We start from the raw sequence: 24,990 nt of genomic DNA on the forward strand, positions 1-24,990 counted from the left end.
CAGACTCCAGGCACCCTCCCTCACCCTACCTGTTGCCTACCCCAATGATTAGGTCTGGCTTGAGTTAGGCCAGCACGTGGGGCCTTGTTTCAGTCTGGGCTTGCTCTGGGTGCCCCTCCCTGCCACACCCACCTCCCCATCTTTCCCTGCCAAGCTCACTGGGCCCCGGCCAGGAGCGCTAGTGGGGTGGGGTGGGGTGCAGTGTTGCTCCCAAGACCTGGGAATCCCAGGACAAACCAGCCAACTTGCTTCTCCACCCAGTGGGGGGAGAGCTCTCGTATTCTTGGTCCACTCGCCCAGAGGAAGAATCCCCTAAAGTGTGCCAACTCTCCAGGGTGGCATAACCTGGCAGAGTCAGGGAGCAGCACTAGCTCCAACGTGACCAGCCACCTGGGAACCAGTCGGTGTCTAGCGAGGGCGTGCAAGGAGGAGCGTTTGGACAAGCGTGTCTGATGACAGAGGAGCTGGGTGAGCCTGGCAGATGGGGAAGAGTGGGCAAGAAATTGTGGCTGACATGGAAGGTCAGGTTAGCCCGGGACGCTGGCCTCACCGCAGGCAGGTGACACCCTCAGCGACAGGCCGCCAGGGGAAAGATCTCTGGCTGGAGGGCCACCACCTGGTTCTTGCAACCTAAAAACTCAGATCCCCAGATGGAAAAGTGTAAGTCATGACACAAGACTTCCCAGAGGCTGTACCCCAGGAAGCATCACCACACCCTGAAGAGGGCCGCTGTCACCCCCTCTCCAACACCAGATCTGAGTTATTGAGGCTTCACGTGGCCTTAGTTGCACGGGAGTCCTGGCACGTGGAGCCTGCACTTACCTGCAGCTGGTGGATCCATGGCAAGCCGAGGAGGCCAGATGAGAGGTGAGCAGCCCCTGGGAAGCACGGCCGCAGGAAGATGGCTCACTGTATGTTGAGCCCCAGGAAAAGGAGCAGTGGTCGCCCCAGAAGTCCCAGGCCATCCCACGTCTAGGGACAAAACAGGCAGTCAGTGGCGCCCCGTCCCTTTGGCTGGACCCACATCTCCTTTCTGTGAGCAAAGGACAATCCTTTCCATCTTCTCTGCGTTGCTCTCCCCCAGGGACACCGCCTTCCCAGGTCCTAAGGCCCATCTCTGATCCTGTCACCCCCCTGCCTGGAGGGGTCTGCGTCATTACTAGCTCCTGGCCCAGGGTGGGGCCCCAGAAGTCAGCCTGAAGATGATGACAGCATCTGTTGGCACAGGGTGGACATGGGAAACATATGGGGACAAATGTCTCTGGAGAGGAGTGGGTCACAGAAGAGGGAGCTCCAAGAACAGACATAAACACCACAAGGGCCAAGGGAGGATCCCCTGCTGGTCTCCAAACCGTGGCACCGTCCTGTGCCCTATGGTTCTTCCGCTCACCTCCGGGGAAGGAGGCTCGCAGACCTGCCCACCCACGAGCCCCCATGCCCTGGGCCAGTCCTGCACAAAATATGCCAGTCCTCCGGCCTGGACACCTCGTCGTCTGTGCACCTTCCTCCCTAGAGGAGCGGCCTGAAGAGGGCCTGCTGGCCCTTCACGTGGCCCAGGATTACATTCCTCTCTGCAGGAAACGCACAGCCCCTGTTCCCTCACTAATTTTTCCTGGATGCCACCATGTGCCATGCTAGAAATAAAACATTGACCAAAACCAGGGCCCTGGGCCTCCCTGGTGGCTCAAGGGGTTAAGCGCCACACTATGAAGCAATCTGCGGCCTCTGCAGCACGAATTCGATTCCTGGCCAGCCAGGGAGAAACCCACATGGCCCAGCAGACCTCTCCTGTCTCACCCGCTGCTCCCCTCAGCAGTGTGTTTCAGTCAGTCTGCCTGTTCTGTTCCCCACTCTGTCTCTGGTGAATCCTGTCACCCCCACATCTCTGGCCTGTACCCCAGCTCTTGTATGCATAAATAAGTAAATCTAAAAAAAAACCAACCCAGGCCCTGCCTTCTAGTGGCTCACCCTGCAGTCGGGGCTACAGACATCTCGCCACTCCGTGTCTCATGGCCTAGGGGAGGTGCATGTCCAGGCTTATGTAAATAATAGAACACCCCACTTACTGCATAGCCACTTTCTCCACACCCTCCAAGGCCCAGCTCAAACACTGTCTCCTTGAGCCCCACTCCACAGCTGCTGGGGCGCGGCCTCTCCCGCCTCTGCATGTTCGCGCAGTGACCAGTGCTCTCCTGCACACCGTCAGGCTCCACACAGGCCAGCACAGCCACCAGCTCCTAGCCTGTCATAGCCTCAGAGTGCCCCACATGGCACTGTGCACAGAGCAGGTGCTCCAAAAACACTCATGGAATTTGAGCCTATTGGCTGAGTGAAGCTACTGAGAGGTCTGGGTGTCAAAAAACATTTTTATGATGACTTGAAAACCCCTTGCTGGGATTTTCCCACTTAACACAGCTTGAACTGGATGCAAATAACCCCAGTGCCTTTCTTATAACTGCGTGTCTAGGCTTCGGTAAATGTTTTATTATGTAAATATGATTTGATAATCAGTAGTCTCCTCTATGATTCTGAAGGAAGGGGAAGTATCTTCTGTGCTACCCATGGTGGGTTGTGCACCTTGCCTAGGGGCTGTGTGGCAAGCAGGGAATGCAGACTACAGCTGAAGGGAGGAGATGCCAGCAGGCGCCAGCCTGGAATTAAGAAGACACAGGCCTCCCCACCCGAGCCTCCTGCCTAGGAGAAGGGATCTGCTCAGTGTCAGAGGAGGTGACTCAAGCAATTAGGAATAGGTGTCACCGTAGCTAAGGAATGTTTTAAAAAGTATCAGAAATGATGGCAGGGTCTTGACATGGAGCTTCCTATGAGCAGGCTGCCGGGCTTACAAGTTTTCATGCATCATCTCATGTAATCTTCTAAAACCAGAAGTGGTGCTCTCATCATGCCCGGTTTTGCAAATGAGGAAACTAAGGCTTAAGAGATGTAAACACGTCACCCAAAGTCACACCCCGAGGTTCCGCTGGCTCTGCTGAGGCTCAGGCCACCCGGGTTCCCTCCTCCTTGCGCTGCCAACAGTTCCCACGTGCACGGGCTCATCTTAGTTCTCGGAGAATGAAACTTGGACTCGGAGAGAGAAAGAGAACTGCCCCGGGTCACACAGACCCGGCTGCTCTGGCGCGGATTGGCAAAGGGCATTCGAATCCCGGCCCAAGCCCGGTCGTACCCAGGCGGGAACCGGAGCCCCGGGGAGCTGAGCTCAGGGTCGCGGCCCCCTCAGAGGCAGGGCCGGATCCGACCCCGGCGCTCCAGTTCCCTGCCCCGCGCGGCCTGCTCTTGCACCGCGCCCGGGGAGTACCTGTCGGCGGTGCGCCGCCCTCGGCGGGGACCACCCGGCGCGGGCGCGGGGGCCACGGCAGGCCCCTGGTCTCGCCACCCCTGGGCCCCTCCGCCCCAGACCGCCGAGGCCCGGGGCGCGCGCGGACGCCGAAGAGAAGCGGAGGCACTGGTCCGGGGAGCCGGCGCGCCGGCGTCTTCTCCTCAAGCCCCCTGTCTCGCCGGGTCGACGGCGGGCGCACCCCTCCACGCGCCGGGGTGTGGGGGCAGGGTCCAGCCGCCCGGGCTAGCGGTCGTGCTGGTGGGTGTTCCCATGGAAACCAGAGAAGGCACGTTGCGCACGCGCGGTGGCGCTAGGCATTCTGGGAAATGTGGTTTCCGGCCCACCGGCCGCCGGCCAGCGAAGTGGACGCAAGATGGCGCCCGAGTGGCGCGGTCTGTGGGCTCCGCCGGCGGCCGGGCTCTCCGCGCTGCCGGCGTGGGAGAGGCCGTGGAGGCCCGAAAGGTAGTTTCTGGAGGCAGGTCGGCTCTGAGGCGGCTGGGCTGCCGCGTGACGGCGCGGGGGCGCCGACTCTTCGGCTCGGTCAGTGTGGCCCGGGCCACCCCGGGCCGAGCCGGGCCCGACTGAGCGAGAGCGTCCGGAGGCGGGAGGCGGCCCAGGCGGGACCGCTGCCCCGTGCCTGGCGCCTCGTCGCACGGTGTCTCGTCGCGGCGGGCCTGGGCGCCGCTCCGGCTCCTGAGAGGCCACGTGTTGGTGGAAGGGCCCGGGCAGAGCCGTGGGGTCAGTGCCTCCTGCCGGGCGCCTTCGCCCCGCGATCCGCCCCCGGGCTGAGAACCTGGACGCCTCCGCCCGAATTCAGGCTCCCCCAGAGACTCGGCTACTCCCCTGCGCCCCGGTTCCTTATTTCCACAGCCCTGGGACTGTGGCGCCTGCTCTCGCCCTCGCTGGCTGTCGCGGGGTGCCTGGCGGGCGGAGGATCGTGGGGTGCGGGGCCGGGCCCTGGGAGCTTCTCGGGAGGACTCGAGGCAGTGCCTGTCAGAAGTGAAGGCGCCGTCTGCTGCAGCAATTCCAGAAATGTGTCCTGGAGGGTGAGTGGCCAGGGAGTGCCCCAGAGAGTATACACAGTGTGCTTACTTGCAAGGGAAAAGATAAACAACCTTATGTTCACGGGTGGAGGCTATTAAAAAAGATTTTAAAATAAGAGCGGTTCTGTGTTGATGTGCAAGTCTGTGATGTGAAATGGTTTGCAAAGTGCAGAGTAGTATGTCACTATGCTACGATTTCTATTTTACGCGAATACACCTCCTGTTTCATTACATCAGCTTGGGATGTCCTCGGAGGGGCTCAGGGAGCAGGTAAGGAAGGTTGCCGTGGAGGAGGGGCGCGGCAGGATGGGAGGGAGACATGCCTTTTATATCTTTCAAGGTTTGGGATGTGTTTTGTTTTTTTTTACCGCCCTTTTACCAATTTGTGTGAGTTTTGTATTCAAAAAGTCGTTCTTAGTAGTGTGTCTGCCTTTTTGCTGTAAATAGTTTCACCACCAATATCTGTCCCCCAGCCACTCTCCCCGGAAATGAATTCTTTTCAGGTCCCACTAAACCCCCAGCTCTGAGCTCATGATTGCACCCTTCCTGCCCAGCTGCACCCGCTGCAGGAGGGCAGGCCCTGGCCTTGGCTTCCCTTCTGCACCGTCACCCACGAGCCCCTGGTCCCAGCCTGACTCTCCTCAGGGCTGTCTGGTGGGGCTCCTGGCTGTAGGATGGCAGCAGCCCCCCGGGCTTACTCAGCAGAACGGACCAGCCAAGTGGCTCCACAGCAGTACCCGACGCTGTGACTCTAGGCATATCACCCACGGACAGGAGTGTTTCCTAGGGAGCATGGACAGGCTGAATTCTTGCAATGTATGAGTGACATGTGTTGTTAAAACATCAAAGGGGGATGCTTAGGGATTTCTTGGTCTAATCCCTTTGTGCTACAGAAAGAAACAAAGATTCAGGGTGAAGGAATTTGTAGGTGCTTAAGCCTGGGCTGCAAGCCAAGTCTCCTGCCATGGGCACTCCTTGGGCTGTGCTGGCACCCCCACCAGGTGTCCGTGAGAGCTGTTCTTCAAAAACTGGGCAGAGGGCCTCCCCGGTGGCGCAGCGGTTGAGCGCTGGGTTGCGAAGCTGCCCGCAGCCTCTGCAGCGCCGGTTCGATCCCCGGCTGCTCCCCGGACACCGGAGGAGGGTCCCGCATGGCGCACAGACCTCTCCTGCCGCCCGCTGCTCCCCTCAGCAGTGTCCTTCGGTCCTTCTGCCTGCTCTGCTCCCCGCTCTGGCTCTGGTGAATTCTCTCAGCCTCCCGCACTTCTGACTGTACCCAGTGCGTGTATAAATAAATAAATAAATATTAAAAAAAAAACAAAAAAAAACTGGGCAGAACATTCGAGGCCAGCTTTGGGGGAAGGGGTTGGGCCCCTCCCCCAACCTCAACAGTGTCATGTGTTTGGATCCAGAGGATATGATCTTGGGAACAGGGGACAGATGTGGAAAAGATGGCGCTACCTGCTCAGCTGAGCACTCAGATGGAGTGGAAAGGACCTGAGGCCGGCGGGCGGGTGCTGAGGGCCTTCCTCTGTGCCATCCCGGGCTGGCTCGGGCAGTCAGGCTCTCTTGAATCATGGCAGGAAGAAAAGTGCTGAAGGACCAGCATCGAGTGTCCCCAAGGTGCCCTAGCTCCAGGGGCAGGTTTGGTCCGGTCTAGGTAGGTGTCGGCTGCTGCCCCTTCCTCCTGGGGAACCCCCTCCGGCTGCCCCTGCAGCGCCAGGCACCTGCCCTAGGAGATGGGGGAAGAGGGAGCCTCCCCTCTTCCCCGCTCTCCCGCCGCACCCCAAACACTCCACTCCTTCAAACACGCCTGTCACGAGGCTCCTGGGAATGGTGAGGAGCCGGGGAGGGGTGGAGAGGCCACGCTTGTGTAACCAGAGACAGAGTGATGGGCAGATAGCTTTACCACAGAACTGGAAACAATACGAAATGTTTTTATTCCCAAGAACAAAGCCAGAAACTGCTAAGACTGAAAAACTGGCCGGTGCGAGGCGTAGAAGGGTGCGAGGAAGACTCCCCGCGCGGCCGTGAGCAGTGCAGGGACCCGGGCACAGGGCCCAGGCAGACTCGTGCCCTTTGGGGAGTGCTTGAGAGGGGCAGCCCTGCCAGCCCCTCAGCGCCCCAGAGAGCCGAGCCGAAGACTGAGCACTGGGGTTCCCTCCTTCTGCCTTGGGGGCCACTGGTCTTTGGCCTGCAGGGCAGGAGTAAGTGGGGGAGGGAGCGTGAGCCTTTCTCTCAGGGACACTTTCCTTTAGCATCTGGGAGGGAGTGTCTCCGGCCATAGCTGAGCATGACGCTAGGGTGCTGCCGCCCCCAAAGACATCTCCAGTGTCCCTACCCCATTTACAGAGAAGGTGTTGAGCCCTTGCACAGGGGGACACGGGCCCGAGGCTGGAGGAGATGAGGCTGTAGGGTTGCGGGGGCGGGGGTTGTGCTTCCTGGGGAGCAGTGGGGTGTCGGCAGGCTGGCGGAGTGAGGGGCTGACCCAGAAGCGTGGTTCCGGCACCTCTATCTGGTGTCTGGGGTGGGGGGGTGCGGGCTCAGGCCTCACCCTCCTCCCCCCTGCCACGGATGCTGGCCTGCCTCACCACCTTCCGGGTCCTGGGCGTGGGGGAAGAGGCCGCCGGCTCCCTCTGCTTCTGCTCCGGCTCCGGCTCCTGCTCCTGCTCCTGGAAGGCCTTGGTCCGGCAGGCCACCAGGGCGGCGCTGTTGAGGGCAACCACTGACTGGCGGGACTTGAGGGCAGGCCAAGGCCCCTTTTGGACCTTCCTTCGGCCCTTGGCCTTTGAGAGCTGAGGACAGGGCTGTGGGGGGGTTTCTCCTGGAGACTCGCTCGAAGAGAAAACCTGGTGATGAGCATCGAGACAGGGAGTCAGGGCACGTCCTTGCAGGGCGGGGGGGTGGAGCACGAGCCTAGAAAAGGCCAGTGCGGGGCGTCTGTGGGGTGACTACAGAAAAGCCCAGCTGTTCCAGAGGCACCTCCCCCAGGAGGGAAGGCAGCGCCTCAGCCCTGTGCCCCTGCTCCTCGGCCCTCACCTGCCTGCAGCCTCCTGAGCACCCCTGCACCGGCTGCACCCTTGAGGCCCTCTCCTTGTCCTCCCGCCCCCTTGCCTTGTACCCTCGGTCCCAGAGCCACAGCGGGGAGGCTGTCCGGGTGCCCAGTGAGGACACCCCACCTCAGGAAGGCCCACCCACCACCGTCCACTCCTCCCGTCCTCTGCGCCCAGCGCCGCCTGCAGAAAGCCTCTCCCTCCGCACGGTGCTCGCCCTCCTCCAGGTCAGCGCCGCGGCCTGGCGTCCTGAGGGCCTGGCTTCCTAAGCAAGGGCCGGCGTCCAGTCCTCCCGCATGCTGCCCGCTCGGCTGGTACCGTGGCCCCCACCCCTCCCGGGAAGCATTGCCCCGCAGAGAGCTTATCCACCCCAACTCAGGTTGGGGCTCCGGCTGCAGGCCTGGGGAGGATGCTCGCTCCAGGCTGGGCCGCGAACCCTTCCTTCAGGCCCAGCGCTGCCAGCGCCCTCAGCCTGCAGCCCGTGAAGACGCCTCGGGCCCAGCGCTGCTCTCCCACACCCGAGGCCCCCGCCTGCCCTCCTGGGCTACTCCGAGGGGCCGAAGGGGGCTGCCCAGGCGAGGTGCCCCCTGCTCAGGACTGAAGGTGGAGCACCAGTCCTGGCGTCTCTCTGTCCCTCCCGCCCCCCCGCCCCCGCCTCCACTTGGGTCCCGTCCTGAGTATGGCCCTCACCTCTGGCAGGTCACTGGCCCCTGGGGCACCTTCCAGCCCCATGGGGGGCTCCAGGAGGCTGATGGATCTCATGACCCCACGCAGGTTGATGCGGGGCCGCGGCCCAGGCTCTTCCTTGGGGGCTGCCTGGCTCTCCTCCGGTCCCGTGACCTCCACCGCCTCACTGTCCCCTGGCTCCGGCAGAAGAGGCAGCAACAGCGTCGAGGCCTCGAGGGCCAGGGGTTCCTCTGGGGAGGTCCCCCCTGCTTTCTGCTCCCAGACCTGGCTCTGCCGGCTGTGAAGAGGTGGGCTGAGTCAGCCTGAGTATCCCGCAGGCCACCCCCACGCCCGCCCGCCCCCGCTCGCTCGCCGCCTTGCCTGGCCGTCAGGATGCCCTGGTAGGTCTGCAGCTGGCGCAGGAAGCCGGGGTTGGGGCGGGCGATGGGCCGCAGCTCCTGCACATGGCGCAGCGCCTGCTCCAGGCCCCAGCCGTACTGCTTCATGGAGTAGGCCACCACCGTGGCCGCCGAGCGGCTGACGCCCATCTTGCAGTGCACCAGCACCCGCGTGCCCTGCGCTCTGTGGAGGCACAGCCGGTCAGCTCCCCCTCCCCGGGGCCCCTGCAGTATAGGGGGAGCTACCCAGAGCCAAGGGGGAGGGCCAGGGCCCCAGAGCCAGAAGAGGTCCCGGAGCTCCGGGCAGAGGGCTGGGAGGCGCGGGGCCGCTGGGAGCGGTGGGGCGGGCGCTGGACCTGGCCGCCTCCACGAAGCGGTGTGTCTCCTTCCAGTGGGGCAGCAGCTGGGCCGACTCCTCATCCCAGAGGCGCACGTTGTGGTAGGTGAAGTGCTCGGGGTAAAAGTTGTCGATCTCCCGGGCCATGTTCAAGATGTGGCTGACCCTGCGGCAGAAGGGAAGGCCCGGCTGCGTGGCTGGGGTGCCGCCCCGGCTCCAGCAGCCCTGGCCACCTGGGGGTCCTGTTCCTCTGCGAGTCAGGTGGGGGCAGCACGGTGGCAGATGCCTGTCCTGTGGCCCTGAGTGGATCATGTCACCTGTGGGGCTCGAGGCCCCCCCGCAGCTGCCGGGGTGACTGCAACCCCAACCCTCTGCTGTCTCGCAAGTTAGGGAGAGAGCAGCTTCTGAGCTGCGCTGAGCTTGGAGGCCCTGCAGCAGCCAGGTGAGGGCCAGAGCAGGTTTCCCAGAAGCCCACGGTGGGCGATCCGCAGCCACGGGTGTGGGCATAGTCCCTCTCTGGAGAGGGCACTTCCTTCTCCCCGGGTTATAGCCAGGAGGAGAGGAGCTTGGCTGCCAGGGCAGACCTGCAGGGTTCGCCCACTGCAGCAGGTGAAGGGCCTGATTTGAGGTTCACGGTAGGGGGGAAGCTGGGCCAGGGCGCCCCAGCAGGCCAGCCAGGTTGGGCTCACCTGAGACCCATGAGGGGAGCAGCCCCGGCTGAGCCGGAAGCAAGGCCGTGCCAGGCGCCAGGTGCATGGTGTTTCTGGCGTTTCTGGCCAGGTTGTCCCTGGCGGGGGGAGGGGGAGCTCAGAGAAAGGGCTGCTGGGAAGCCTACCCGTTTCTCTGCAGCTCCTCCAGGTTCGCTGCGTTCCACTCCGAGCCCTGTGGACGGGGAAGCATCAGCGCCTGCCCTGCTGGCAGCGGTGCCCACCCGCCGGCCCGCGCTCACCAGGTAGAGGTGCGGGAAGATGAGGGAGGCCCGGTCTCGCTGGGCCATGAGCAGCAGCATCTGGTTGTCGATGAAGTCGCGGTACTGCTGGAGGGGGCACGCCAGGCGCAGCTCCAGGGCCTGGCGGATCTGCAGGTGGGCGGCACTGAGAGGCTCAGGGGCGGCTCCTAAGGCCCCACACCCACCCTTCCCTCTGGGGCCAGTGGGGCCAGTGCCCTTCCCACCCCCGCTGAGGCGGGGCATCCAGGAGGAAAGCCAGGTGGGAAGGCTCCGGGAGAGGAAACCGCCAGCCCCCAGCGGGGTGGCCCCCACCCGGCTCCCTCCCAGCCCTCGCCCCCTGCCCACCTCTTTGGAAGTGACGGTCTCCAGGTCACTGGTGTCCAGCACCTCCCACAGCCCATCCCGGATTGCCTGCTCCATCTGCTCCTGTTCTGAGGGTCTGGGGGCCAAGTCCGTGAGCCCAGGGGCCCCTTCCCTGTTCCACCACGACCTCCCGCTTCCTCCCCCGCTGCACTGACCGGTCGGGCTCGGGGCTGGGAGGCCGCAGAGACTCCAGGTCAGCCATGGCCATCCACTCGCTGAGGCAGCTCTGGTCAGAGCTCAGTCTGCCCTGGTAGTGGCCGGCCCAGGTGAGGGCACTGCCCCCAGGCACGAGGCCGCTGCCCAGGGCCGCCTCACATGCCTGGTGCAACACCTGGAGCGTGGCCCTGGGGGAGAATGGCAGCTGAGTCACACTGTCCTCCCCGCTGCCCCCACCCAGACCCCAGGCCACCTGACAGGGCCCCCCTGGTCCTTACCACATGCTCTGGATGGAGATGGGCTTGAAGATGCGGCTCTGCCCCCCGGACGTCACACTGAAGCCCCTGCAGAGGACCGGTGCAGTGGAGCCCAACTCCAGCCTCTGCGACAGAGCCCACCCACCAGCCCCTCCTGAGGCCGCACCTCAGAATGTGCACCTATCACCTGAGCTCCAAATAAGTCCTGTTTGCTAGATATGGGGGGGACTGAGGTCCAGAGAAGTTAGGACACTCGCCCAGGATCACACAGCAAACCTGAGGTGGAGCTGAATAAACCCAGGCCCCAGCCTGAGTTCTGCTGCCTTCCAGGGCCTGCCCCGGTGCCCATACATCACGCTGGTATTCCAGCCTCCTGCCCGCCACTGCTTACCCATCGCCATCGAGGTACACCTGAGTGTCGCTCCAGAGAGGCAAGACCAGGCCCAGGGTGCAGCTGGGAGAGCTGGCAGAAGACAGGAGAGTCATTGTCCCCCCCGGACCTCCCTTCCTTGCCCCTTCCCTTCCTCTCCCTCTGCCTCCTCGTCCCACCTGCTATCAGGGAAATCTACCCCCAGGAGGACGGTCTCCTGGCTCAGCAGGTCTCTTGTGGAAACCACCAGCAGGTAGCGGAGCCGGGGGGGCCGTGCTGCCTCCAGCTGGGCTGCCTGGGGAAGAGGCAGGGGAGAAGCCCAGGTCACCGTGGCCCAGAAGACCCCGCTCCCCACACCCCTCGAGCACACACCCCGGCCCAGATCAGACCCCACCACTGCTCACTCCTCCGCCCCAGCCCCTCCCCCGAGTACCAGACCAGCGCTCGCAGGCTGGTGGCTGCCCGCTTTGGGATTCAGGATCCCACAAGGTGTTTCCAGAGCATTTTCTGAAAGGGCACATGAGTGGGTGAAAGGGGGAAGGGGCCCGACGTACACAACCCATGTTGTATTTCTGCCTAGGAAGGAGTTCTTAAAAGACCCTTCCTCCTGTCACCGCCAAAAGCGTCTCTCACCAAAGAAGCCTGAGGGGCACAATCTCACCACAAAGACGTTGCTTCCAGAGGGCAAGTTCCGCCTTATGAAAGACCCTCATCTTGTTAGCCCCTTTTTTGCTACAGAAGTGGCGATGTCTCCACAGCCTCTGGGCCCTCCTGCAGCACCCACCCAGGCACCAGTCCACGCCAGAACCACGTGCCTGGCAGGGCAGGTTGACCAGAAAGCTGTGTCGTGTCACGCCTCAGCTGGGGGCCTCATCTGACCCCATGGGCCCCGTCCTCCCCAGCCCTCTAGAGACCTGAAGACGTCCTCGCCCTGGCCACACAGCTCTAGCTGAAACATCCCCCAGGCCCCCACTGCTCCCAAACACACACATGCACACTCACACGCACTAGTGCCTTTGCTCCACCCTCCAGCTCCACTCACCAGGCGGATGTCGTCCTGCGGCCTCAACAGCTCCACCATGACCTGCAGGTGGCGCTTCTGCTCCTCTTTACTCTGCGGCCCATTATCTGTCCTGTTCTCACCGGGCGGCTGCTCACCCGGAGGCTCCTCACCGGGCGGCTCCTCACCGGGCGGCTCCTCCTCCAGCTCTGAGCCGGCCTCAGCTGCATCTCCATTGTCCCCTCCGTCCTGAAGCCCCAGGACAGCCCCACGGAGCACTGCGAAGCTCTGCCTGGGGTGGGGGGATGGTTAAGACCCCTCCCGGGCCCTGGGACCCGGCTGAGTCAGGGTGACCAGGAGGGGTGACTGAAACAGGTTCCCTCCTTGGAGAGTCGGCGGAGGGCATCACCTGACAGAGGGCATTTCTAACCCATTCCCAGGGATACTGCCGCCATACTTGAGAACCCCTGCTTCAGAGTCTCCAAGGCCCCATTCTTGCCCGAGGGGGGCAGACCCTGCTCCTTTCCCATTCACCTGCCTAACTCAGGAGAGGCAGTAGATTTGATGGGAATCCTGGAGTCATCAGGCTCTGTCACCCCATCCTGTCCTTTGGCTTGAGACCCCTGGCTGAGCCAGACTCCAGGGGAGTGAGTGGAGGGGTGCAGCTCATGGGGGGCCGGGGGGCAGGACAGGAAAAGAAAAGGTCTGGGCAACCGGCCAGCCAGCCATGCCCATGAGCATATTCAGTAGCTGGCCTAGCGGGGTACGACCAACGCCGGGTCAGGCCCAGCAGCAGGTGGGGTGTCTTGTCCAGCCTGGCGCTCACCTTCGCTGGAGTTGGCCTCTCTGCTTGGACGCCTGATCCTGCCGAAAAAGTGGCCCCAGGGGCAGTGAGATAGGACATCCAGGCCAGGGTGACTGGGGGCGCGGCAGGTGTCCGGAGGGTTGCCCCAGATTTGGGCTGGAAAGGGGGTGGGGCCTCCACAGACTGGACAGTCCAGCCGGGGCTCTTGTCTTGGTCCCAGTTCCCGGGAGCCTCAAGATCTCCCCGCCCTGGGGTTCGGCCCCCCACACCCCGGGGCCTGAGGGGAGGCTGCCCGTGGGCAGGACTGGCACCCCAGACCCAGCTGGCAGCTAGCTGCGTGGTCAGGACACAGCAAAGCGGGACTCACCGAGGGCCCCATCGGCGTGGCTGCTGCTGGGGGCGAGCGACTGACGGTGACCAGGGCCATGGGGCCAGGCGGGGCCACCAGGGTTGGCACCGGATGCGACGCCCGCCCCAGCCTCACGGACGACGGCGGCGGCTGCCCGCCTGCCCGCCGGCCCGCCAGACCAGGAAGGAGAAACTCGGGGACCCGGGCGCCCGCCGCCAGGCACCTCCTCGCGGGCGGCCCTTAAAGGGCCAGGCGCGGCCAGCCCGGCCTGCGGAGCCGGCTCCCCGCGGCCGCCCCCCGCCCTTCGCGTCCCCGCGCCGCGCCCCGCCTCCGAGCGCGCGGGGGGCGGGGCGGGCCGCAGGTGGGGCGGCCGCGGGGCACGCGCCGGGTTCGGTCGCCGAGGTGGTCGTCGCAGCGCGGGCGGTCTGGCTGCCGGCCCCCCCGCCCCCCCCGGGCAGCGCCCGCCCCCCCGCAGGCCGCCCGGGCTCGACTTTGGGCTTCAACCCGCGTCGGGGCGGACTCGGGGCGCGGGGAGGCGGGGCCGGAGACGGGGTTGGAGACGGGGTTGGAGAGGTGCCGCCGCCGTGGGCCTTAGGTCGGGGGAGGGCGGCCCCGAACTTCTCTGTCCCTGCGAGTCCACCTCGCCCCAGCAGCCCCCGGGAAGCCGGGAACCGCCAGGGGAGCCAGGCGGTGAGACCAGCCCGCGGCCCCGGGGATCCCGGCTCACCCTGCAGCGAGGGCAGGGCCGAGGCGGCGGCAGTTGTGGCACCGGGAAGTGAGTTGGCGGGGTCAAGGCTGAACCCAGACCTGGGGGTGCGGCTCGGGGCTCCTCCCAGCCGCCTGGGAGTGGTCTGGGGGCCTGGACTCTCCTCCCAACAGGTGCAGGGGTGGTTCCCCAAAACCAGCCGCAGGGCCAGGAGAAAGGCGGTCTCCTGTAGGCCAGACGGGCCCGTCTGGGCAGAGCACCGCCCTGTGCGCCCGCTCGGAGAGCCCAGCTCTCCTGTCCCAGCGGAGGACCCGGCTGAGGGGCCATGGCCCAGATTCCAACCCAGGTCTGGGGTCACGGCCGACAGCCCCGGCCACCCCCGCTCACTGCGCAGAGCAAGCTTGCTGCCGAAGGTCTCTTTATTGCCATCCTGGTCTGCGTCATAAGCCCCCCCACCCAGAGCTCCAGGCCCCCAGCTCAGCAGCAGACAGTTTATAAATAAATAAGTTACAAAAGTGGGTGCGGGGTGGCCCCCTCCCAGCCCGCCAGGGCCGCTCAGTGCTCTGTGAGCGACAGGCGCAGGATCCGCTGGAAGTCCTCCTCCTCCTGCTGCCCCCGCCGCTCCAGCTCCTCCTGTTCCCGTGAAGACAACTCCAGGGCCAGGCGAAGCTGCTCCTCAAAGCTTGTGGGGGCCGGGGCCGGGGGAGTCCTCTGAGGGGATCCTGGGCCCCCAGGCTCTGTGGATATTCGCAGGCTTTCCTGGAGGGCCCTTCCAGGCACAGCGTGAGAGGGGAGAGCACAGCGGTGAGGAGCCGGCTGGGGCCTGGCTTCAGGGGCGAGGACAGACAGGGCAGGTGGGCCTGGGAGACCTGAGAGAAGCAGCAAGGCCCCGCCCCCACCCCCCATGCCTCCTGCGGTGGTGGGCGGTGACAAAGGGCAGCCCTCGGAGGGTCTGGGCCTGGGACCAGCGCCTGCCCACCCACACCAGCCCGGGGGCCTCACCGCTCCAGCTGAAGCTGCTCCTCGTAAGCCACGGCCTGCGGAGGAGGGTGGGTGCCGGGCCGGGAGTTGGTCAGAGCTTCCCAGACAGTCACCTGTGGCAGGCAGAGTTGAGGCCTGTCACCTCCACTGTCCGATGGCAGCAGGGGCCAGCACCCGCCCCTGCACCCCACCTGCTCGGCCTCCGTGCCCGCCTCCAGCAGGCTCTGCTGGATGGCAAACTGCAGCAGGTCGTCGTCCTCGTCACGAAGGGGCTCGCTGCGCTCCGCACCCAGCACGCTGTACCCCTCAGGCACCTCAAACACAGCGGGGTCCACCTCACAGGGGAAAGGGCTGCCCCCGGCGGGGGTACCCGGAGCCGTGACGGCAGAGCCGGGGGCCGGCACCCACACGGAGCTCAGGGGCTCATCACAGCCACACAGGTTGCTGAAGGTGATGCGGGCGTTGAGCACGTGGAAAAGGGGGATCTCTGCGCGGAGACAGCTGAGCCTGAGTACCCCAGCGAGACCCACCTGTGCGCGGCCCCCACACCTGCGCCGTCCCGGGGGCTGCCGGAGGCCCCTCTGCCGCCCGGTCCACCCTCTCACCGATCTTGACCGGGAAGCCGGGCGGGAGGCGCAGGGTGATGAAGTCTCGCAGCTTGGCGAAGTGCGCGTTGCTGATGGCCATGAGGTCGATGATGGGCGTCACCTGGTCGCCCAGGGAGAGCGGGTGCTCCTCGCTCAGCCACAGCGTCGCCTTGAACCTGCCGGGCCAAGCGCAGCGTGTGGGTGAAGGACGCAGCCCCTGCTGGCCCCGCCATCCGAGCCGCCCCCAGACCGTGGGCCCAGGCTGGCTTGGGCGGGCTGCTGGCTTCCGCCCGGGCCTCCTCCGCAGCCCACCGCGGCCGGCGCCCCCCACTCCACCGTGCTTCCGTGTCCGGTGCGGCCGGGGTGTGCCGGGTCCCGCTCCCAGCCCCCACACCGGGTGGCTCCGTGTCCATGAGGAGCCTCGTGGGCAGGCACCAAGTGTGACCGAGGAGACCAGACGCCGGAGGGGAAGGCCGTGCCCCATCACCGCGCCAGCGCTTCGGACTCTGCCCACTTGCGACAAGCCAGCCCCACGGCCCAGCGGGTACCCGTTCGGTCTCCTAGAAAGCCACGTGCGTGTGGTGCTGCCCCGCCAGCCGTCTCCCACCCACCGTTCACCCCGGGAGAGTGCCCAGCCCCAGGTACTGGGGGCTGAGGACTATGGTTCAGACCCGGCTCCTGGCCCCAGGGGCGGCGTCCAGAGGGACTCCACTGGGTGAGTGGGTTCCCCCTCCCTAGGAGAGCCCCCCGCCGACCCCCAGACCTCACCTCTGTACTTTACTGGACATCTCGATGGGACGGCCGATGTTGCGGGACTCCAGGCTGAAGTTGGGGTCGAAGTACTCGTCAGGGGAGATGGCCATGGGGTTGGCGGGGCTGGCTGCCGGCTGTGCAGGCCCCTGGGTGGGCCGCAGGACTGGGCTTAGTGCTCAGGACGCTGCCTACCTGGCCCAGGGTCCCCTGCAGCCAGCTGCCGCCCCGAGCCCAGCCCCGCTTACCCCGTTGTGGGAGGAGTGCTGCTGGGCCATTCCGAGGAAGGACTGGAATGGAGTCTTCCCCCCTGAGGAAAAGGGTGGGAGCCATGAGGGGCCTACCCCAGACAGCCCCCAGAATGCCCCCCCCCCAACCGCGAGCCTCCGGTCAGACGTGGGCCCCCAGCCGGTCCAGGACACTCTGGCCCAACCCCAGACCAGGGACCCCGCGAGGTGTGACTAGGCAGCAGGCAGGCGCACCTGGGTTTACCTTTGCTCCTCGACTTGTCCTGATCAGAGAGGTGCTCCGTGCGTGTGCGTGTCACCAGCTCCACGTTGGTGGCACTGTACACCTGGGGAGCAGGGGGAGATAGGGGGAGCTGGGGGCTCAGAGCCTGTTCCCCATACTTAGCCTCACTGGCACAGGCCCCAAGTCCTCCGACCGCTGGGACAGGGGAGGCTGTGTTTCCCAGAGTGCAGGAGTGGCGGGGTCTGAACCCCAGGGAGTCGCTAGTGAGGGGGAAGTGCTCCTCGTGCCTTCTTGGTACCTGGGTGGGGATTCATGCTGTGGGTGATCCCCATGTGCTCGGCAGGGGCTGGGTGCTCGGGCCCCCCGGGTTCCCATGGCCGCGGTGCCTCTGGAGCTCACAGGCTACTGTCTCGAGGTGGGGTGGGTGAGGGGGGTACAGTCCTGGGCCTCGTCTCCTTCCCCCACCCCCACCACTAGCCTCTCCTGCCTTGGCCTCGTAGCCGCTAACGGTTTCCATCTTCTCAGACCGCCAGCCCCAGATACCACATTTGTTCCTGAAACAGATCAAAGAGGAGCTGGTGAGAACCTTGGCCAAAGACCTCCCTTCCAAGGACCCCTCCCCTGCTGGAGAGGACGCCCGCACAGCTGGGGACACTGGGACGAGACCAGGGACCAGGAGGCACTGAGGAACTGTCACTAATGCTGTTAGGTGTGAGAATGGTGTTTGGCCTGAGTTTAAAACATGTTTGCTGTGGGGATGATACGGTGTCTGCCTAGTCCAGGGAAAAAGCAAAAGGACAAAGGCTGAGGAAGGACAGTCCCAATGAGAAGGAAAATGTGGGGCCTGCTGGAGCTGGGTGATCAGCTCTCTGCCTGTTCTCTCTTCTGCCAGGTTTGACATTTTCCATAATAAAAGGTTGAAAACAAAAGTATGTCTGATTCGATAGCTGGAAACGTCCATATTCCACTTTCCAGTAGTGGAGAGAAAGAATATGTAGAGATCAACGAGGAAGGCGGGAACCTGAACAACATTATGAACTGGGTTAACAGACATCCTCAGAACACTCCACCCAACAGGATGCACGTTCTTCTCAAGTGCACACGGACATTCTTCCAGACAGACTGTATTCTAGGCCATAAAAGTAACCTCACGCAAAGCGAAAGGACAGAAATTGCATCAAGTGTGTTGTCCAGCCACAATGGAATGAAATGATTGATCAGTAACAGAAAAAGGATTTGGGAAACTCACAAATCTGTAAAGTCAACCACTCTTCTGAAGACACAATCATCCAAGAATAAAGCAAAAGAAGCCAGGAAGTACTTGAGATGAATGGGGATGAGCAACACTATATCAAAACATACACGTATATATCAAAATATATCAATATTGAGCAATATATAAAGCAGTGTGCAGAGGGAATTTAATAGGTGTTAATATTAAGAAAAGAAATACCGGGCCCTCCCTGGTGGCGCAAGGGGTTAAGCACCACGCTATGAAGCAACCCGCAGACTCTGCAGCATGAGTTCGATCCCTGGCCGGCCAGGGAGCAACCCACATAGCGCAGCCGACCTCTCCTGTCTTGCCCGCTGCTCCCCTCAGCAGTGTGTTTCAGTCAATCTGCCTGTTCTGTTCCCCACTCTGTCTCTGGTGAATCCTCTCACCCCCCATGCCTCTGGCCTGTACCCCAGCTCTTGTATGAATGAATAAATGAAGCTTTAAAAAAAAATTGCATAGTAAATTAAAACAAAAATCACTTTAAAAAAAAAGGAAAGCGGGGCCTCCCCGGTGGCGCAGCGGTTGAGCGCTGGGTTGTGAAGCTGCCGGCGACCTCTGCGGCGCCGGTTCGATCCCCGGCTGCTCCCCGGCCACCAGAGGAGGGTCCCACATGGCGCGCAGACCTCTCCTGCCGCCCGCTGCTCCCCTCAGCAGTGTGCTTCGGTCTTTCTGCCTGCTCTGCTCCCCGCTCTGGCTCTGGTGAATTCTCTCGCCCTCCCGCGCTTCTGACTGTACCCAGTGCTTGTATAAACAAAACAAACAAACAAATAAATAAATAAAACATGCCTCTATTAAAAAAAAAAACATAAAAAAAAAAAAGAAAGCTGTTTCTTTGGGAAAAAATCAACAACATTGACAAACCTTCGGAAAGGCTAGCAAGAAAATAGAGAAGGTTCAAATTACTAGAATCAAAAATGAAAGAGGGGGTATTATTACTGATATTACACAAATGAAAAGGATTATAAAGGACTTTAATAAATGATTGTATCACAACAAATTAGATCACTAGATGAAACAGAAAAATCCCAGAGGGACAAACTACCAAAACAAACTCAAGAAGTAACCAATAATTTGAATAGACCTGTAACAAATGTAGAGACTAAATTAGTAATTTTTTAAAAAGATTTATTTATTTTTCTATAAGAAGTGGGGTACAGGCCAGAGATGCGGGGGATGAGAGGATTCACCAGAGACAGAGTGGGGAACAGAACAGGCAGACAGACCAAAGTACACCGCTGAGGGGAGCAGCGGGCGAGACAGGAGAGATCTGTCCCGTTATGTGGGTTTCTCCCTGGTCGGCTGGGAATCGAACTCGTGCTGCAGTGGTTGCGGATTGCTTCATAGGTTGCATCTTAACCCCTGCGCCACCAGGGAGGCCCTAAATTTTTAATTTAAAAAAAACACAAAGAAATACCCAGGTCCAGGTGGCTTTACCAATGAATCCAGCCAAACATTAATAGAAATCACAGCAATCATTCACAAGCTCTTGCAAAACTCAGTCAAGGAAATGACACTGCCTTGTTTTATTCTACAAAGGACTGGCCAGGTACTAAAACTAGACAAAGAAATCACAGGAAGGGCCTCCCCGGTGGCGCAGCGGTTGAGCGCTGGGTTGCGAAGCTGCCCGCGGCCTCTGCGGTGCAGGTTCGATCCCCGGCTGCTCCCCGGCCACCGGAGGAGGGTCCCACATGGCGTGCAGACCTCTCCTGCCGCCCGCTGCTCCCCTCAGCAGTGTCCTTCGGTCCTTCTGCCTGCTCTGCTCCCCGCTCTGGCTCTGGTGAATTCTCTCACCCTCCCGCGCTTCTGACTGTACCCAGTGCTTGTATAAACAAACAAACAAACAAACAAATAAATAAAATACGTGCCTCTTTAAAAAAAAAAAAAAAGAAATCACAGGAAAAGAAAATTACAGGCTGATATATCTTATGAATATGGACACAAAATCCTCAAAAAAAACACAAGCCAACCAGATCTAGCAGCATGTAAAGAAAACTATACATCACGATCCAGTGAAATTTATCCCATGAATGCACAGTTGGTTCAACATTTGAAAATCAGTTGATACAATACACATCAAGAGACTAAAGGGCCTCCCCAGTGGCACAGCGGGTTGAGCGCAGCGCTGTGAAGCTGTCTGCAGCCTCTGCAGCGTGGGTTCGATCCCTGGCCAGACAGGGAGATTCCCACATGGCGCGGCAGACCTCTCCCGTCTCACCCGCTGCTCCCCTCAGCAGTGTATTTCAGTCAGTCTGCCTGTTCTGCTCCCCACTCTGTCTCTGGTGAATTCTCTCACCCTCCTGTGCCTCTGGCCTTCTGACTTTGCCCCCAAAGGTCAGAAACAAGATAAAAATGACTATGTGCACCACTGCTATCACCATTCCACTGGGAGGTTCTAGTTGAGCAATTGGTCAAGAAAAGGAAAGAAAAGGTGTCCAGATTGGAAAAGGAAAAGTAAAACTATCTCTATTAACAAGTGACAGATGTTGTTACCTAGGAAAAAAATCACAAGGAATCCACTAAAATCAATTAGAACTGAAAAAAATATATTTAGCAGGGATACAGCTCTAAGTTCAATACACAAAAATCAATTGAATTTTTAGAGATTTGCAATGAACAATTAAAAAGTATAAATAGAAAGTAATTATATTCGTAATACCATCACAGATAACACTTAGAATGAACTTAGAAGTACTACCAACCTTGTACTCTGAAAACTACAACCATCATTGAAAGAAATGAAAAGTCTAAGTAAATATGCCCTGCCCGCAGATCGGAGGAGTCGGCACTGTGAAGATGCCAGTACGTCCCAACTGATTTACTGAGTCAGTGAATCCCCCTCCTGACTTCTTTGTGGAAACTGATAAACTGAACCTGGAGTTCCTATGAAATCACAAGGGACCTGGCATAATCCTGAGAAGAACAAAGTAGGAAGACTCAGACTTTCTGATTGTAAATTTTACTACAAAGCAACAGTGATCAGGAGTGGAGTGCTGGCTCCAAAACAGACATACAAATCAATGCCATCGAATGGAGAGCCCAGAAATAAACCCATACACCTATGGCCAACTGACTGTCCACAGGGGAGCTAAGCCCATTCAACAGGCAAAGAACAGTCTTCTCAATGAATGGTGCTGGGCAGCTAGACAGTCACATGCTGAAGGATGAAGCTGGAGTCCTGTCTCTCTCCATTAACTCAAAAGGGATCAAAGACCAACATATAGGTGCTAAAACTATGAAACTTCCCCGGGAAAACTACTAATGATCTTGGATTTAGCAAAGTATTATTAGCTATGATAATCACATCATGAAAGTATGAGTGGGGTTAAGTCTCAGGGCTATCACCTCTATGGCCTGGGTTCGAACCCCGGCCAGGGAGTTACCCACATGGTGCAGCAGACCTCTCCTGTCTCCCCGCTGCTCCCCTCAGCAGTGGATTTCAGTCCGTCTGCCTGTTCTGCTCCCCCACTCTGTCTCTGGTGAATCCTCTCACGGCCCCTACCTCTGGCCTGTATCCTGGTTCTTGTATCATAAATAAATAAATCCTTAAAAAAAAAAAAAAAAGAAAGTGAAAGCTAACCTACACGGCAGGAGAAAGTATTTGCAAATCACTGCTCTGATAAGGGGCTTATATCTAAAAAAATATAAAGAGCTATCACAACTCAATAATAAAAAGCAATCCCAACTTTTTAAATGAACAGACATTTCTTCAAAGGATACCCACAGCGGCCAAGGAGCAATGACAAGACACTGTCAGCCCTGAGGGAAACGCAAACCCAGCTACAGCGGGGCGCCCCTGCACACCCGCGAGGGCGGCCGGGAAGGGCTCCCGGGCAGGCGCTGGGCAGGGTGGAGAGGCTGAGCCTCCGTCACCACCAGTGAGAACGGAAGACGCTGCATCTGGTGCTGCCCAGCCTGGGAGGCCTTCAGATAGCCCCACCCAGGGACCAGAGCCGGTCAGTCCACTTCCGGGCACGGACATGTCCACACACCACAGCCCACCGGCTGTATGGCAACAAACACTGCACAACTCGTCAAAGGGTGGAAACGCCTCAAATGCCCACTAGTGGACACGTGAACATCCAGCCTCGGCTGGCGCGAGGGAGGCGGTCCTGCCCGGGCCCTGAGCACGCTGCTCGGAGGGCGCCGAGAACAGACGCCCACGGGCTGTAGCAGGTGGTTCACGGGAAAGCCCAGAGGAGGGAAATCTAGAGACAGAAAGCATGTTAGGGCTGCTCAGGGCAGGGGCACCCGGGATGGGGGGCGAGATTGTTCCACAGTGGCTGGAGCGCCGCGATCCGTGGCCGCGGGCCTGTGCAGCGGGCTGAACCATACCTCAGTTAAAGCTGTTTCCGTGCTCTGGAAGTCGATTGTTGGGGCTGGGTGTGTTATCTGAGAAACAGCACCCCAGCCCACAGGGTCAGGCTCCCAGGGCACCCCTAAAGGACTCTGAGAAGCCAGCACAATGCAAACAGCTGCCCTGACTACAGCCTAAATCCTGGTTTCTATGGGCAAGCGTTCGGCGTCAGCAGTCAAGAAACGGGACACCTGGCCCAGCCCCTCCCCAGGGAGACGGCTGCCGGGACAGATGGGCGCAGGAGGCTCGGAGGTTACGCGGGGACACCGCCCTCACGCAGTGGCCCTGCTGAGACACTGGGCCTGCAGCCGGCCGCCCTTCTGCACACCAGCGCAGGGGCCGGCCCCGGGGGCGGAACCAGGAGCCGCAAGGGCCCTCAGGGCCAGGCCCCAACTGACCTCTCGAAGGCGACGTTGCGAGTGTCCAGGTGGGTGGAGACAATAGGAGAGGTGAGGCGGCTGGCCACGTGCTCCTCACTGGGCCGCATGGCGGCCAGCAGCGCCTCCGGCTCGTGCAGGGCAAGCCCCAGCGTCTCCGTGTGCACCACCTGCCGGTCGTGATCCACCTCCATGACCAGGGCGCCTTCCTCTGCCGGCGGGGAGGAAGGGGGACGAGTGGGTGCCCGGCCCAGGCAGCAGGGACGGGGCCATCAAGGCGTCCTCGGCCTCCGTGGCCAAGTGGGTGTGGCCTCAGCCCGGGGTGCCCCTCCGTCCTCACCACCAGCTGCGTGTCTGGAGCGAGAATGGCCCAGTCGGGCCTGAGGGCCGCGGCTGTCCCCCAGCACTCACCCTGGCCCTTGAAGATGAAGCTCCGCCGGCCACGCTGCCAGGTCATGTGCTCAAAGCCCAGGAGGCTGGTGTCTACCCGCAGGCTCTCGCCCCGCTTCCACACGCGGTACACATCACTCGGGCACATCTTGGACACGAGGGGCACTGCAGGGGCGCCAGGTCATGGGGGCTCTGCCCCAAGGCCCCGCCTACAGACCCCACCCTACAGACGTGGGAGCCGGGGGTCCACACTCACCCCAGCTGGTGAACTCCCACTTCATCTCCACATAGAAATCGGGGGCCTGAGAGAGACCAGAGTGCCCATCAGGGACAGGCCTGCAGCTGGGGGCCAGTGGGCCAGGAGCTCCTGTCTGCAGCCCACTCCTGGGCCCCAGCCCTTCAGCAAGTCCCAATGCTGCTGGGGCCCACGATACCCCTACCCCAGCCACCCTGCCCAGGAGAGAGTAGGCCCAGTGGGTCCTAAAATGGTCCACCTGACGGGGTTACAAGCCCAAGGCCTGGGGGCCAGTCTCAGCCTGTCCCCCTTCAGGTCCCAGAGTCCTCATCTGCCAAGGGGACAAGTGGCCAGGGTAGGGGACACAAGGTCGTGTGCTCTCCCAGCAGGTGCCCTTGTGTGCTTTGAGAAGGGTGGACAGGAATTCCTGGGGCCCGGGCCACATGCACCCAGTAGGGTGAAATCCTCCCTTCAGGCAATCTGCACTCCCTAGGAGGCCCATGGCCAAAAGCTCTGCTGGGAATTCTGGGACTGGGGGAACCTCAATGCTGGCAAAGTCTTTCCTCTCAAAGGACCCGATCGACCCAACGTCATCCACGAGGGCCTGGGTGCCTCTTCCATGGCCAGACTGGGCCAGGAGAGCCAGACCTCACCGACGTGTGGGAGAAGCAGGCTGCACGGGCCGAGGGGGCCTTCTGAGGCCAGTCCTGGCATGGCTGACCAGGGAGACCCCGCACAGTTCGCCACAGCCCCCTCAAGGCACCACCCACCCGCCGCGGCCGGCCATCCCTCTGCGCCCTGCTATACCTGACGGAGCTTGTCCAGCAGTTCCGGAATGCCAGCCAGCCTCTGGGTGGCCCTCTGGTAGTCTCGGTACTGCAGCACCAGCTGCACCATCTCAGGGTCCCCGGTGCTGACTGCCTCCTGCAGGACTGGGGGACACCAGGCTGCTGCGGGGCCCTCTCTTGATGGCCCCGGGCCTGGCTGCTTACTCCCACCCACCCAGCCCGCTGCCAGCCCCAGGGGAGCCCCTGGTGTGCCGTACCTGCCCAGCCCTGGCAGCTCTCTTTGCCCACATTGGCATTGTGTCGAAGGAGGACTCTCACAGACTCCAGGTTCCCCAGGGACACTGCCAGCTCCAGGGGGGTGCGCCCCCGGGGGTCCTCCTGTTCAATATCGTGCTGAGGGAGATGGGACTCTCAGCACAGGACGAGGAAGGAGAGGAGAGGCAGGAAGGCCGCTGGGTGGAACAGGGCCGGGAGTCCCTGCGGGGAGTCAGGAGGGCGGACAGGCCGGGCCGCAGAGGGTGGCCGCGAGCCCCAGCAGGGGTGGGGTCCGGTGGGAAGGGCCCGGCCGCCTTTCCTGCCTCTGCCAGGGGCTGAGCAGGGGCCTGGGAGGAGGGGGCTGGTCAGGCAAGGTGCAGGGAGGAAGGGGGGCGGTCAGGCCGGGGTGCAGCGCTACGTGTCGAGAGTTGGGGGCCCAGGACCGGGCTCGCTCGGCTCAGCGGTGCTGAGACGCGAGCCCCGCGACTGCATGGCCGGGGCGCGGCCGGCGCAGGGGGCCCAGGCCGGGGGTCCGCGAGCTGCAGGGGACCCGGGCTCCGGGTCGGAGGCGGGCCGGGGCGCGCGGCCTCCGGGACGGGCACCGCAGCTCCGGGAGGAGGCCCGAGCGCGCCCGGGGGCCCGGCGGGCCCTACCTGGTGGCTGTGCAGCGCGGCCTCCAGTTCGCGGTGCCGGTTCGCCCAGACGAGCCGGTGCAGCGGGAAGGTGGGGCCCGGGCCGGCCAT

The 24,990-nt window shown here is 61.8% G+C and overlaps 3 protein-coding genes across 5 annotated transcripts in view; all 3 read right to left on the minus strand.

Moving 5' to 3' along the window:
* RAD9A (RAD9 checkpoint clamp component A) overlaps window positions 1-3,353 on the minus strand; it is a 44,496-nt gene extending 41,143 nt beyond the window's left edge. Inside the window, exons 1-2 of one of the 2 annotated variants that reach the window (XM_037517474.2) lie at window positions 3,314-3,353; window positions 823-972 (exon numbers count right to left, since the gene is read on the minus strand). The gene's annotated coding sequence lies outside the window, so the exon portion shown is untranslated. Of the gene's footprint in view, window positions 1-822; window positions 990-3,313 lie in introns of those variants that run through there. The other variant, XM_037517475.2, reaches the window with a different exon arrangement.
* A 2,960-nt stretch (window positions 3,354-6,313) lies between these two features.
* SSH3 (slingshot protein phosphatase 3) lies at window positions 6,314-13,193 on the minus strand. Of its 2 annotated transcripts, XM_037518252.2 has the most exons (15): window positions 13,096-13,193; window positions 12,750-12,787; window positions 11,966-12,215; window positions 11,103-11,218; window positions 10,945-11,016; window positions 10,575-10,640; window positions 10,296-10,484; window positions 10,123-10,216; window positions 9,778-9,906; window positions 9,664-9,710; window positions 8,848-8,994; window positions 8,475-8,675; window positions 8,118-8,391; window positions 6,966-7,223; window positions 6,314-6,568 (listed from the first exon to the last, which is right to left on the minus strand). In XM_037518252.2, the coding sequence occupies exons 1-15, from the start codon at window positions 13,153-13,155 to the stop codon at window positions 6,491-6,493; spliced, it is 2,019 nt and encodes a 672-aa protein (XP_037374149.1). In that variant the 5' UTR covers window positions 13,156-13,193; the 3' UTR covers window positions 6,314-6,490. The 2 variants fall into 2 exon arrangements, with proteins under 2 accessions (XP_037374149.1, XP_037374150.1); XM_037518253.2 differs by having other exon boundaries at window positions 6,526-7,223.
* A 993-nt stretch (window positions 13,194-14,186) lies between these two features.
* ANKRD13D (ankyrin repeat domain 13D) lies at window positions 14,187-24,990 on the minus strand. Its single transcript, XM_037517480.1, has 14 exons — window positions 24,901-24,990; window positions 24,250-24,385; window positions 24,012-24,136; window positions 23,226-23,271; window positions 22,991-23,134; window positions 22,601-22,790; window positions 17,060-17,126; window positions 16,594-16,675; window positions 16,350-16,411; window positions 16,120-16,250; window positions 15,370-15,527; window positions 14,956-15,251; window positions 14,786-14,877; window positions 14,187-14,552 (listed from the first exon to the last, which is right to left on the minus strand). The coding sequence occupies exons 1-14, from the start codon at window positions 24,988-24,990 to the stop codon at window positions 14,339-14,341; spliced, it is 1,833 nt and encodes a 610-aa protein (XP_037373377.1). The 3' UTR covers window positions 14,187-14,338.

Source organism: Talpa occidentalis, unplaced genomic scaffold (genome assembly GCF_014898055.3).
Source record: "Talpa occidentalis isolate TD23 unplaced genomic scaffold, MPIMG_talOcc4v2.1 talOcc4.17, whole genome shotgun sequence".
In the NCBI taxonomy this organism is placed as follows: Eukaryota; Metazoa; Chordata; class Mammalia; order Eulipotyphla; family Talpidae; genus Talpa; species Talpa occidentalis.